This window comes from Hypanus sabinus, chromosome 5, assembly GCF_030144855.1.
Source record: "Hypanus sabinus isolate sHypSab1 chromosome 5, sHypSab1.hap1, whole genome shotgun sequence".
NCBI lineage: Eukaryota > Metazoa > Chordata > Chondrichthyes > Myliobatiformes > Dasyatidae > Hypanus > Hypanus sabinus.
The window spans coordinates 179551234-179566002 of record NC_082710.1 but is presented as its reverse complement, the minus strand read 5'-3'; the positions used below and the strand labels follow the sequence as shown (position 1 = coordinate 179566002).

Sequence of the window (14769 nt, the reverse complement as noted above, 5' to 3'; positions counted from 1 at the left end):
ATCCCTGGTGGGGTGGCAGGTGAGGACAAGAGGAACCCTATCCCTGGTGGGGTGGCAGGTGAGGACAAGAGGAACCCTATCCCTGGTGGGTTGGCAGGTGAGGACAAGAGGAACCCTATCCCTGGTGGGTTGGCAGGTGAGGACAAGAGGAACCCTGTCCCTGGTGGGGTGGCAGGTGAGGACCAGAGGAACCCTGTCCCTGCTGGGGTGGCATGTGAGGACAACACTATCCCTGGTGGGGTGGCAGGTGAGGACAAGAGGAACCCTATCCCTGGTGGGTGGCAGGTGAGGACAAGAGTAACCCTATCCCTGGTGGGGTGGCAGGTGAGGAAAGAGGAACCCTATCCCTGGTGGGGTGGCAGGTGAGTACAAGAGGAACCCTATCCCTGGTGGGGTGGTAGCTGAGGACCAGAGGAACCCTATCCCTGCTGGGGTGGCAGGTGAGGACCAGAGGAACCCTATCCCTGGTGGGGTGGCAGGTGAGGAAAGAGGATCCCTATCCCTGGTGGGGTGGTAGCTGAGGACCAGAGGAACCCTATCCCTGCTGGGGTGGCAGGTGAGGACCAGAGGAACCCTATCCCTGGTGGGGTGGCAGGTGAGGACCAGAGGAACCCTATCCCTGGTGGGGTGGCAGGTGAGGAAAGAGGAACCCTATCCCTGGTGGGGTGGTAGCTGAGGACCAGAGGAACCCTATCCCTGCTGGGGTGGCAGGTGAGGACCAGAGGAACCCTATCCCTGGTGGGGTGGCAGGTGAGGACCAGAGGAACCCTATCCCTGCTGGGGTGGCAGGTGAGGACCAGAGGAACCCTATCCCTGGTGGGGTGACAGGTGAGGACCAGAGGAACCCTATCCCTGGTGGGGTGGCAGGTGAGGACCCCTATCCCTGGTGGGGTGACAGGTGAGGACAAGAGGAACCCTATCCCTGGTGGGGTGACAGGTGAGGACCAGAGGAACCCTATCCCTGGTGGGGTGGCAGGTGAGGACCCCTATCCCTGGTGGGGTGACAGGTGAGGACCAGAGGAACCTTATCCCTGGTGGGGTGGCAGGTGAGGACCAGAGGAACCCTATCCCTGGTGGGGTTGTAGGTGAGGACCCTATCCCTGGTGGGTTGGCAGGTGAGGACCCTATCCCTGGTGGGTTGGCTGGTGAGGATCCTATCCCTGGTGGGCTGGCGGGAGAATGGGGTGAGAGCAGACATCGGGAACTGGAAGAGATGTGGTTGAGGGCAGTACTGATGTTGGAGGAAGGGAAGCCCATTTTTTGAAGAAAGAGGACATTTCCATCTTTCTGGAATGAAAACCCTTTTCCTGAGAGTAGTTGTGGTGGAGACTGAGGAATTGAGAGAAGGGGATGTTGTTTTTACAACTAACAGGGCGGGAAGAGGAATAGTCCAGGCAGTCCATTCTTGTCCTCTCTTGTCCCACAGTGGGAAGATGAGGTGAGCACAGAAGTTTGGGAAATGGAGGAGATGCAGGTAAGGGCAACATCAATAGCGGAGGAAAGGAAACCGTTCTTTACAGAGGAGGACATACCTGATGTTCTGGAAGGGAACATTCTGGGAACAGATTCAGTGGAAATGACGGAGTTTAGAAAAGTTACAGGAGACTGGGTGTGAAGAGGTATCGTCAAGGTACCTGTGGGAATCAGTAGCTTTATAAATTATGTCAGTTGACAGTTTGTTTCCAGAGATGGAGGCAGAGAGAAGGGCAAAGGGGAGGGAGGGGAGGGTTTGAAATGGACCAAGTGAATTCAAGTGCAGGGTGGAAGTTCGTGGCAAAGTTGATGAAATTGATAAACTCGGCATGGGTGCATGAAGCAGCACCAATGCAGTCATTAATGTTTCTGAGGAAGATTTGGGAGCATTACTGGGGAAGGCTTGGAACATGGGCTGTTCTACGTAACCAACAAAGAGACAGTCATTACTGGGGCTCATGCAGATACCCGTGGATAGCCATCGAGTCTGGAGAAGGTGGAGGAGCGGAAGGAAAATTGGTGAGGGTGAGCACCAGCCCTTCCAGCTGGAGGGGAACTGGTTTGTTCTTTTATTGAGAAAGAAACAGAGAGCTGTAAGTTCTTCTTGATGGGGGTAGAAGTTATAACTGGACATCCATGGAGAAGATGAGGCGGTCAGTGTCTGGGAATTGAAAATTGCTGAGGAGATTGAGGGCATGAGAAGTGTCGCGGATGTGGGTTGGGAGGGATTGACCTGAAGGGTTTAGAATGGACTCAATGTATGAGGACAAGTTCAGTGGGGCTGGAGCAGGAATTCCCTTTCAGTTCTACTTTACACTGAACCAGGCTCCGCGCTCCGGGTTCATTTATATTCAGACCTCTCTAATGTGTTTCTGATCCCACCCTGACGTGGAAATTGCCGCGATTCCTGCCCAGAGAACAGTTGGAGCAACGTTGTTCATTCCCGAGTCTGCAGCGCGCCTAGTGGACATTCCCGGTACTGCAGGGTTCAGCAGATCCCGAACGTGAAAGGATCCTGAACCAGGAAGTACCGGGAGATAACATGGCTTCGAAAGGACAGTTCGAGAGTTGGACCAAGGAGGTAATTTGTCCCATCTGCCTGGATTTCTTCACCGATCCGGTTATACTGGAGTGTGGACACAACTTCTGCCGCTCCTGTATCACACGGTGTTGGGAAAGGGAGGACAGAAACTCCTGCCCGGAATGTAGAGAGGAGTTTCCGGACCGCACCCTCAGGGTCAATCGAGCCTTAGCAAATCTGTCTGAGAAAGCTCGAAAACTAAACTTGAATCCCAATGGGAAGGAAAGTAAACGTTACTGCGAGGAACATGAGGAAGAACTGAAGCTGTTTTGTGAGACGGACAAGACACTGATCTGCCTGATCTGTGCGACTGCACGGGAACACAAGTCTCACAACTTCATGCCGATTAAGGAAGCCGTTAAAATTTACAAGGTAAAAATAACTCGCTTTCGATTGTCTGTTATGTTGTCTTTTTGTTTTGTCTAATCCATTAACTCTTTAATTCCCAGGATCGGGTTAAATCTTCCTTGGACTCTCTCGCAAAAAAGAAATCAGACTTTCAGGAAAAGGAGCAGCAACAGAAAGAGAAGATTTCTGGAGTTCGGGTGAGACTTCCTCAGCAGAATATACAATCTTGTTATGTAGTTTTGTTCCCTTTAATGCAGAATAGCAGAGTATTGCAGCTCCAGTAACCTGGGCTCGATCCTAACCTCTGGTGCTGTCTGTGTGGAGTTTGCACGTTCTCTCAGTAACCGGTACCTTCTTTTAGCCGACAATCAACTCAATGTGGGATTTACAGACAATGTAGTTGTAAACTGATTTAAACCAGACGGATGTTTTGACTGTTTAGGGTTGAACAGTAAATTGGCAACTGTAATTAACCCTGTGAAGGGGTTTGTATGTGAATCAGGTGGGAGTTAATGGGTCAGTGAGGAAGACTGGGTTTCAGGGAACTCTGATGAAGATCTGGGAACCACTCACTCTCTGCCTGTTCTGCCACTGGAGTTTGGGACAGCAATGAAGGTCGTCCATCTGCGGCAGTGTTCATGTCTTCATTCAACATGTCAGTAGCTGCTTCTCGGTTTTCACTACTGTCGGTCATGCAGGTCCTGAGTGGAGACTCGGGAATAACATGGCACTCAGATGTAGAAAGACTCTTCATTGTTTCCGTAACAGTTTTGTTTTACCAGTCAGTATTGTTAGCCCTGAGCTGAACCCATGAACCTGGAGGACCAGTGGACCACTCTCACTCTGGCCTCTACCCTTTGACCTGTTTGGCATGGGTGACCCTAACAGGGGTCAAAGCATAAAGCCCACATTCCAGCCAACAGAGTTCTTTGGGTCATTGAGGCACACAAGCCTCCAAACCCAATGGCAAGGTTGTGGTCCTCTTGGATGATAGTGGGCTGGACAGACCCTTCCATATCATAAGGAAATACATCAGGGCCAAATAATAAACCAGCCTCTCCTTTCATTTGACAGGAACAGTCACAAAGCGTTCAGTCCCACATCACATCCCAGTTTGATGAACTGCGCCGGATTATCATTGAGAAAGAGCAGCGTGCACTCCGAGATATCAGGGAAGAAGAGGAGAGGATTCTAAATCCAATGGAGAAAAATCTTCGAGAGATTCAAGAGAATTTAAATTCTATTCAGGAGGAAATCTCTGAGTTACAGACATGGATGGATCAGAAAGAAAATATCACATTCCTCATGGTGAGAGATTTCAGTTTGGTCCTGTAAAAGTACATAGTCACAAAATGATGTATTTTAACTCATTGTGGGATTTACCGATACTGGAGTTGTAAACTGATTGAAACCAGATGGATGTTTTGACTATTCAGGGTTGTTGTCTCCAAACCAGCCTCTCACAACATCTGTACATCGCTGGACAGTCTGCATCCTTCTCGGGAATGTTTACTCTGATCGTAGCACTGAGCCAGTGATCACTTCTGTGATTCCCACGTATAATATCCACTGAGACTCAGAGTATCATCCTATTGCAGTCACAGACTGTGAGTGTGTCTGGTGCAGTGGGTGTGAGGGTCTCTCTGTTGATCAGTGGGAACTGAGGTTGAATTCCAGAATGTGACCCACACATCGGATTTACCATCTATATCTGGTTTGTATCAGGTTCAGTGTTTTGGAGAATTTTGCACTGTCTTTTGTTTTTCAGAAATATTCTTCATCAGATTATATCCCATTTTCATCAGAGACAGGACTTTCAGTCCATTCTCTCCTATCAGTTTCCCTGGTGCACAAGCCTCCTCCCACCTACTAACCACACCCAGTAACAGTGTCCCCAACTCCATGGTCCCTCATGTGTTTATCCAGCTTCCCCATTACAATCAATCTCTGCTGTTCCACTTCAGCCACTCCTGTAGCAGTGAGTTCCACATTCTCTTCACTATATTTCTTGTGGGATTTATTAACAACCAACTGATGTTTTATCTTTGACTTATTGTCTCTACACAAGCAGAAATATTTTCGATCAAATACATTCAGAATCTTAAAACCTGTCCAGTCTCTCCTGTAAGTTCCTTCTCTCAGTATTTAATTCTCATAAATATTCCTTGTACTTTCTCCCATGGTTCAATGTCCCTCTTTCTCCGTTCATATTAGTGGGAAAGTTAAGTGAGAATTTTCAGCAGTTTTTAATAACTTGTCTCAGATTCCTGCTGTTTGGATGCTGACGGTCAGTCTCAGTCAATTGAGATCTGTGTTTTATTTATTTCAGGAGGAAGCTCGTCGGAAGAGGAGGTAGGACATGGTCTTTACTGAAACTGTATGGATTTGTAAAATAGTTCAAATATTGCTGATGCTCAGTTTATAACTAGATGTATAATATTTACAGGATTAGTGATGATCCCCAGACATTGTCAGTGACAGATGGTGCCCTATTGGTTGAAAAATTCGATCACCCCTATTTGCTCGACATAGCATCGGAAGAAGTGATTGGCGGCATTAAACACGGTAAAACATAAGATTCCTTTGTGCTTGTTTATGAGACACTACTAAGTCATAATTAGATGCCAAATATGGCTTGTCAATGACCTTCTGAAAATCCAAGTACACAACATCAACTGGTTCTCTTTTGTTTATCTGGCTTGTTATTTCTTCAAAGAATTCCAGCTGATTTGTCAGGCAGGATTTTCCCTTGAGGAAACCATGGCCTATTTTATCATGTGCCTCCAAGTTCCCTGATAACTCCTCCTTAATAATCAACTTCACCATCTTCCCAGCCACTGAGGTCAGACTAACTGGCCTAGAGTTTCCTTTATTCTCTCTCTCTTCTTGAACAGTGGAGTGACATTTTCAAATTTCCATTCTTCCAGAACCATTGAAGAATCTCGTGAGTTTTGAAGGATCGTTACTAATGCCTCCATGATCTCTTCAGCCACCTCTTTCTGAACTCTGGCATGTACACTATCTAGTCCAGGTGACAGCTACCTAAAGATCTTCCCGTTTCCCAAGAACCTGTACTCTAGTAATGCTAACTTCATGCCCGGCCCGTCGCCTGACTCTTGGAACTTCCACCATACTGCTAGTGTCTTCCACAGTGAAGACTGATGCAAAATACGTCTTCAGTTCATCCACGCTTTCATTGTCCCCCATTACTACCTCTCCAGCATTGTTTTCCAGCAGTCCGATATCCACTTTTGCCTCTCTCTAATCCAGAAATTAGGACCTCCTGGGTACCAATTTCTGGACTGCTGCCTGTGCCACATGCCAGTGGGTAGAAACAGGGTGATCTGGCAGGTAAATGTGTGGCTGAGAAGCTGGTGCAGGGGGCAGGCTTCAGGTTCTTGGATCATTGGGATCTCTTCTGGGGGAGGTATGACCTGATCAGAAGTGATGGGTTGCACCTGAACCCGAGGGGGACCAATATTCTTGCGGGCAGGTTTGTTAGAGCTGTTGGGGAGGGTTTAAACTAATTTTGTAGGGGGATGGGAACTGGTGAAGGGACTCGGGATAGGACGGATGGTAAAAATGGTAATGATAGCCTGCAGTCAGACTGTCAGGAAGGACAGACAGGTGATGGAACTCAGTTGCAGCCAACAGGCTGAATATCAAAACTTTAGGGATGCAGAATCAGAAAGGACAATAAATACGGTACTCAAGCTGTTGTCTCTAAATGCATGTAGTATAAGAAATAAAGTGGATGATCTTGTTGCACGATTACAAATGGCCAGGTATGATGTTGTGGCCGTCACTGAATTGTGGCTGAAGGATGGTTGTAGTTGGATCTGAATGTCCAAGGTTATACATTATATCGGAGTGATAGGAAGGTAGGCAGAGGGGGTGCTGTGGCTCCACTGGTAAATAATGGCATCAAATCAGTAGAAAGATGTGACATAGGATCGGAAGATGTTGAATCCTTGTGGGTTGAGTTAAGAAACTGCAAGGTTAAAAGGATGTTGATAGCAGTTATATGCAGACCTCCCAACAGTGGATGGGAGGTGGACCACAGGTTACAACAGGAAATAGAAAAGGAGAGTCAAAAGGATAATGTCACAGTAGTCATGGGATATTTTAACATGCAGGTTGATTGGGAAAATCAGGTTGGTAATGGATCTCAAGAGTGAGTCTGTTGAATCCCTAAGAGATGGCATTTAAAGCAGTTTGTCATTGAGCCCACGAGGGGATCAGCTATACTGGATTGGCTGTTATGTAATGAACCAGAGGTGATTAGGGAGCTGAAGGTAAAAAACCCTGAGGAACCAGTGATCACAGTATGATTGAGTTTAACTTGAAATTTGATAGGGAGAAAGTAAAGTAGCGGTCGATCTTTGGGACTTTCCCAGTAGATCCCGAAAAAAATTCAAAAATAAATACACAAATACTGTTGAGAGATTGTTTCCGGGTTGCGGGGTTTTGTTCCGTTCTTTCTGCCCAGTGCGCGTGTGTGTAGCTCCCCCGCATTACACAGTGTAATTCAACACGTACAAACACGCTGGATGAACTCAGCAGGTCGGGCAGCGTCCGTTGAAACGAGCAGTCAAACTGCTGACTGCTGAGTTCATACAGCTTGTTTGTACGTGTTGGTTTGACCACAGCATCTGTAGTGTACTTTGTGTTTGCACAGTGTAATTCAGTGGTCCCCAGCCACCGGGCCGCGAGGAAACGATATGAGTCAGCTGCACCTTTCCTCACTCCCTGTCACGCCCACTGTTGAACTTAATCCCATGCGAGGTCATCAGATGCCTAAACGCAGTGATACCCTCGCGCCAGGAATCACTGGTTCGCCTCACGCGGCCGGTGAGAAGTGCTGTTGTTACTGGCCTGGAGTGCGGAGAGGTGGGCGCCACCTCTAAACTTGTTCACCACACCGATTGTTCGTGGGGAACCCGGTGCTAAAACATTCACAGACGATCTAATTCGGGCTCAGGGTTCCGTAAGTAGCAGAGCAGCTACCTCGCTGCGATCTGCTGATACAAACTTCTGTCGGCCAATAGATCCTACAAGGGAGGGCAGGCGGGCGCCCTGTCACACTCCCCGCTCTGTCGCTTTCTCTGGACTGGAACCGGCACGGGGACCTCCGGACCTGACCTTGTCCTCTCACCCCACCCACGACCAACCGCACCCGGCCAGGGTGTCTGGCGGCGGGCGGGCAGGCGGAGGCTGCAGTTTGGGCCTGGAGGCTGTCTAATGAGGCAATGAAATCCTCAAAACTGCTTCGGTACCTTGATTCCAAGCACCCCGCACTTAAAGACAAACCCGCTGAGTTTTTTGAGTGGAGAAAACGTGAGCAAGTGGGACAGAATCTACCTGCTAAGAGCCGTGAAAACTAATTTGTGGAATAGACTGGACATAAGGAACCTGCTTCGAGTATTGCTGTATTCCAGTCATGTTTAATCCGTCCCCCACTCCCCGTCGGCCGGTCGGCAAGAATATTGTCAATATTAAACCGGTCCGCGGTGCAAAAAAGAGTGTGTACCCCTGGTGTTTATACATTATTTCTACTTCTGGGTTGCGGGGTTTTACTTCCGGTCTTTTCTGCCCCAGTGTGCATGTGTGTAACTAATCAATCTGGGGGTCAACGTCACCTTTGACTATGACCGAAGTAGGGGAGCTTGGGCTTAAAAAGGTTGGTGACCACTAGAGTAAAGGCTGATGTAGCAGTATTTCAGTGGAGTAAGGGAAATTACAGTGGTATGAGACAGGAGTTGGCCAAAGTAGATTGGAAAGAGCTGCTGGCAGGGATGTCAGCAGAGCAGCAATGGTGTGTGTTTCTGGGGAAATGAGGAAGCTGCAGGACGTGAGTATGTTTTCATTTCTTCCAAAAATGAAGAAATACTCAAATTGTAAAATAGTACAACCATGACTGACAAGGGATGTCAAAGCTATTGTAAAAGCAAAAGAAAGGACATATAACAAAGCAAAAATTAGTGGGATGATAGTGGATCGGGAAGTTTTTAAAAACCTAAACAGAGCAACTAAAAAAATCATTGGAAAGGAAAAGATGAAATGTGAAAGCAAGCTAGCAAATACTATCAAAGTGGATGGTAAAAGTTTCTTCACGTATCTTAAAAATAAAAGAGAAATGAGACTGGATATGGGACCGCCAGAAAATGAGGCTGGAAAATTAATAACAGGGGACAAGGAGATGGCGGATGAACTAAATGACTATTTTCCATCAGTCTTCACTGTGGAAGACACTAACAGTATGCCTGATGTAGTGTGTGAAGGAAGAGAAGTGGGTGCAGTTACTATTACAAGAGAGAAGGTGCTCAAAAAGCTGAGAGTCCTAAAGGTACATAAGTCACCTGAACCACAGGAACTGCACCCTAGGGTTCTGAAAGATGTAGCATTAGAGATTATGGTGGCATTAGATATGAGCTTTCAAAAATGATTGGAGTCTGGCATGGTGTCAGAGGAGTGGAAAATTCTTTAAGAAAGGAGAAAGGCAGCAGAAAGGAAATTATAGACCAGTTAGCCTGACCTCAGTGGCTGAGAAGACGTTTGAGTCAATTGTCAAGGATGAGGTGATGGAGCACATGGTGACACAGGAAGTCGTGACACAGACAGGACAGGATGGTTTAGGGACAGTAGGAAAGTCTATATAAATCAATATTAGCATCAGCAGCCTTTTCCGACATGCTTCTAGTGACTACGCAGGCGGGATACACATCAGCGTCTATGGGCGGGCCCTCAGCAGCAGCAGGCTCACTGGCTAGCTGAACTGCTGGGTAAACATGCCCACCTGCAAGGTCATTTCCGAGTACGAGATCAACATTGTCTATCGGTAGTTCAGACCGCACCCCTATTGTGACTGGTCCAGATACCAAGTCGCATTTCAGAATTATCTTATGCAAAGGCACGGTCTCAGTCCCCTTTCCAATACCTTTGATAATATTCACCACCATATAACCATATAACAATTACAGCACGGAAACAGGCCATCTCGGCCCTTGCAGTCTGTGCTGAACACTTACTCTCAACGCCCCCGACTCTCAAATCTCCATCTTAGCACCGAACTCCAAAACACTCTTTAATATCAGTGACTGAAAAGCTCCAGTATCTCTCCAGATTCTCAGTGGAACCGGAGTTGATCCCTCCTTCACAGACACAAACCCATTTGAAATAAATCTCTCAAGTCCCTGTTGAACTCGGTCAGACCCCTCCTTCTTCAGCGGTGTTTTAACCGTCTGAACGCAGGCATTTGGGGTTTTCTCTCTCTCTGTCCCTTTTTCCCTTTTCATAGCAAAACAATTGGATGCCGCATGACCAGGCTTCCCACAAAAGTAACACTTGAAACTGGGAAATTTTTCTTTTGACTGCTTCCCTTCCTCCTGACTTTTATCACTAGTTCCCGGTTTACTCTCTGGTTTAGCCGGTGGGTTATCTTTGTTATCCCTGCTACTCCTTTGGTAGCTCTTACTCGGGAAAAACTTTACCTTGTGGGTTAAAGCAGACTCGTCTGCTAACTTAGCAGACTCTGACAGGGTCTCAGCCTCTCTCTCATTCAGGTACATCCTTATGTTGTCAGCGACCCAGGTTCATGTCCTGTTACTGCCTGTCAGGAGTTTGTACGTTCTCCCATGGCCACGTGGGTTTCTACCAGGTGCTCTAGTTGCACAGTCCAAACCTGTACTGGTTGACAGGTTAATTGGTCAATGTAACTTGTCCCATGGTCAGGCTCGGATTAAATCGGGGGTTGCTGGGTGGTGGGGGTCATTGTAACTTGTCCCATGGACAGGCTCGGATTAAATCAGGTGTTGCTGGGTGGTGGGGGTCATTGTAACTTGTCCCATGGACAGGCTCGGATTAAATCAGAGGTTACTGGGCAGTGGGGGTCATTGTAACTTGTCCCATGGACAGGCTCGGATTAAATCAGGTGTTGCTGGGTGGTGGGGGTCATTGTAACTTGTCCCATGGACAGGCTCGGATTAAATCAGAGGTTACTGGGCGGTGGGGGTCATTGTAACATGTCCCATGGTCAGGCTCGGATTAAATCAGGGGTTGCTGGGTGCTGGGGGTCATTGTAACTTGTCCCATGGTCAGGCTCGGATTAAATCGGGTGTTGCTGGGTGGTGGGGGTCATTGTCTCTCCTGGTCCCGGGGCCGCGCTGTCCGAGTCTCCCCTCAATCCCCGGGGACTCTCTAATTCTCTGCTTCTCCCCCCAGTCTGTGTCACCCTGGATGTGGAAACGGCGCATCCGCGGCTCGAGGTGTCTGAGGATCGGAAGAGTGTGAGACGCACCGGGACACGGAGGGATCTCCCTGACACCGGGAAGAGGTTCACAGACTGGCTTTGTGTGCTGGGATCCGAGGGATTCACATCAGGGAGACATTACTGGGAGGTGGAGGTGATGGGGAATCGGGGCTGGGGTCTGGGAGTCGCCGCAGTGTCGGTGAAGAGGAAGGGAGGGGTCACACCGAGTCCGAAAACCGGATTCTGGACCATCGGGAGGCTTGATGACGAGATGTGGGTTCTCACCTCCCCTGAATCCTGTCTCCCTGCCGGTCCCATCCCCGGGAGGGTGGGAGTTTATCTCATTTACGAGTCCGGAACAGTTTCATTTTACAACGCGGAGACCAAGTCCCATCTCCACACCTTCACTGGGAATAAATTCACGGAGAAACTTTATCCTTCCTTCGGGCCTTGGGATAAAAACGAGTGGCTGAGAATCTGCTCCGGTTCCGCTCCGGGTCTGTAAACGGGTCGGGTCCCGGGACCGGTGTCAGGAGTCAGTCAGTGTAAATATAAATGTGGGGAGAGTGAAATAAACACGATGTGTGAATTATTGATCCATTAATTTTAACTCCTTCACCGCGTCCGTCGACGGAACAGAAACACTGCGGATTCAGCAGCAGCTGCAGGCCGCGGGTCCTGAGCTCTCCGGCTCCTCCGGGTGCTAAAGTCCACCGGGACTGATGGGTTACTGGGGCAAGTGGTGGTGGTGCTGACTGGGAGAGGGAGGTCCGGGTAACACGGGACATGTAGTGGTGGTAACACACAAAGTGCCGGAGACTCCCAGTCTGTCAGGCAACATCTCTTTAAGGAAATGGGCAGATGAGGGGTGGATCCAGGTGAGGGGTAGGAGCTGAGGGAGGGGTGATAGATGAGGGACGGGTGGAAATGTGTCAGAAATTAGGAGGTGAGAGGTGTCAGTAACAAAGGGCAGAAGATTTTGGAATCTGACAGGAGGGGAAAGTGAACCCAGAGTAAAGGGAGGGAGGTGGGGAGGAGTGTGTGGGGGGTGGGCAGATAGAGAGGGTGGGGAGGAGTCTGTTGGGGATGGGCAGATGGAGAGGGTGGGGAGAAGTGCGTGGGTGATGGGCAGATGGAGAGGGTAGGGAGGAGTGTGTGGGTGATGGGCAGATGGAGAGGGTGGGGGAGGAGTGTGGGTGATGGGCAGATGGAGTTGGTGGGGGGAAGTGTGTGGGGGATGGGCAGATGGAGCGGGTGGGGATGAGTGTGTGGGGGATGGGCAGATGGAGAGGGTGGGGAGGAGTGTGTGGGGGATGGGCAGATGGAGAGGGTGGGGAGGAGTGTGTGGGTGATGGGCAGATGGAGACGGTGGGAAGGAGTGTGTGGGGGATGGACAGATGGAGAGGGTGGGGAGGAGTGTGTGGGGGATGGCCAGATGGAGACGGTGGGGAGGAGTGTGTGGTGATGGACAGATGGAGAGGGTGGGGAGGAGTGTGTGGGGGATGGCCAGATGGAGAGGGTGGGGAGGAGTGTGTGGGGGATGGCCAGATGGAGACGGTGGGGAGGAGTGTGTGGGTGATGGGCAGATGGAGAGGGTGGGGAGGAGTGTGTGGAGGATGGCCAGATGGAGAGGGTGGGGAGGACTGTGTGGTGTGTGGGGGATGGGCAGATGGGGAGTGTGGGGAGGAGTGTGTGGGGGATGGCCAAATGGAGAGGGTGGGGAGGAGTGTGTGGTGTGTGGGGGATGGGCAGATGGAGAGGGTGGGCAGGAGTGTGTCGGTGATGGACAGATGGAGAGGGTGGGGAGGAGTGTATGGGGGATGGGGAGATGGAGAGGGTGGGGAGGAGTGTGTGGGTGATGGGCAGATGGAGAGGGTGGGGAGGAGTGTGTGGGTGATGGACAGATGGAGACTGTGGGGAGGAGTGTGTGGGAGATGGGCAGATGGAGACGGTGGGGAGGCATGTGTGGGAGATGGGCAGATGGAGAGGGTGGGGAGGAGTGTGTGGGTGATGGGCAGATGGAGACGGTGGGAAGGAGTGTGTGGGGGATGGACAGATGGAGAGGGTGGGGAGGACTGTGTGGTGTGTGGGGGATGGGCAGATGGGGAGGGTGGGGAGGAGTGTGTGGGGGATGGCCAGATGGAGAGGGTGGGGAGGACTGTGTGGTGTGTGGGGGATGGGCAGATGGGGAGGGTGGGGAGGAGTGTGTGGGGGATGGCCAAATGGAGAGGGTGGGGAGGAGTGTGTGGTGTGTGGGGGATGGGCAGATGGAGAGGGTGGGCAGGAGTGTGTGGGTGATGGACAGATGGAGGGTGGGGGAGGAGTGTGTGAGTGATGGGCAGATGGAGAGGGTGGGGAGGAGTGTATGGGGGATGGGCAGATGGAGAGGGTGGGGAGGAGTGTGTGGGTGATGGACAGATGGAGAGGGTGGGGAGGAGTGTGTGGGAGATGGGCAGATGGAGACGGTGGGGAGGCATGTGTGGGAGATGGGCAGATGGAGAGGGTGGGGAGGAGTGTGTGAGTGATGGGCAGATGGAGAGGGTGGGGAGGAGTGTGTGGGGGATGGGCACATGGAGAGGGTGGGGAGGAGTGTATGGGTGATGTGCCGATGGAGAGGGTGGGGAGGAGTGTGTGGGTGACGGACAGATGGAGAGGGTGGGGAGGAGTGTGTGGGGGATGGGCAGATGGAGAGGGTGGGGAGGAGTGTGTGGGTGATGAGCAGATGGAGACGGTGGGAAGGAGAGTGTGGGGGATGGACAGATGGAGAGGGTGGGGAGGAGTGTGTGGGGGATGGCCAGATGGAGACGGTGGGGAGGAGTGTGTGGTGATGGACAGATGGAGAGGGTGGGGAGGAGTGTGTGGGGGATGGCCAGATGGAGAGGGTGGGGAGGAGTGTGTGGGGGATGGCCAGATGGAGACGGTGGGGAGGAGTGTGTGGGTGATGGGCAGATGGAGAGGGTGGGGAGGAGTGTGTGGAGGATGGCCAGATGGAGAGGGTGGGGAGGACTGTGTGGTGTGTGGGGGATGGGCAGATGGGGAGTGTGGGGAGGAGTGTGTGGGGGATGGCCAAATGGAGAGGGTGGGGAGGAGTGTGTGGTGTGTGGGGGATGGGCAGATGGAGAGGGTGGGCAGGAGTGTGTCGATGATGGACAGATGGAGGGTGGGGGAGGAGTGTGTGAGTGATGGGCAGATGGAGAGGGTGGGGAGGAGTGTATGGGGGATGGGCAGATGGAGAGGGTGGGGAGGAGTGTGTGGGTGATGGGCAGATGGAGAGGGTGGGGAGGAGTGTGTGGGTGATGGACAGATGGAGACTGTGGGGAGGAGTGTGTGGGAGATGGGCAGATGGAGACGGTGGGGAGGCATGTGTGGGAGATGGGCAGATGGAGAGGGTGGGGAGGAGTGTGTGGGTGATGGGCAGATGGAGACGGTGGGAAGGAGTGTGTGGGGGATGGACAGATGGAGAGGGTGGGGAGGAGTGTGTGGGGGATGGCCAGATGGAGAGGGTGGGGAGGACTGTGTGGTGTGTGGGGGATGGGCAGATGGGGAGGGTGGGGAGGAGTGTGTGGGGGATGGCCAGATGGAGAGGGTGGGGAGGACTGTGTGGTGTGTGGGGGATGGG

The 14769-nt window shown here is 51.1% G+C and overlaps 1 protein-coding gene across 1 annotated transcript in view; it reads left to right on the top strand.

Annotated features, from left to right (window-relative positions):
- Nucleotides 1-2509: 2509 nt before the first annotated feature.
- LOC132394845 (uncharacterized) overlaps nt 2510-14769 on the top strand; it is a 79206-nt gene continuing 66946 nt past the window's right edge. The window contains 7 exon segments of the mRNA XM_059971251.1: nt 2510-2926; nt 3004-3099; nt 3977-4210; nt 5232-5254; nt 5349-5467; nt 11123-11640; nt 11643-11678. Of these exon segments, the coding sequence (XP_059827234.1) occupies nt 2516-2926; nt 3004-3099; nt 3977-4210; nt 5232-5254; nt 5349-5467; nt 11123-11640; nt 11643-11678 (1437 nt within the window). The 5' untranslated portion in view covers nt 2510-2515.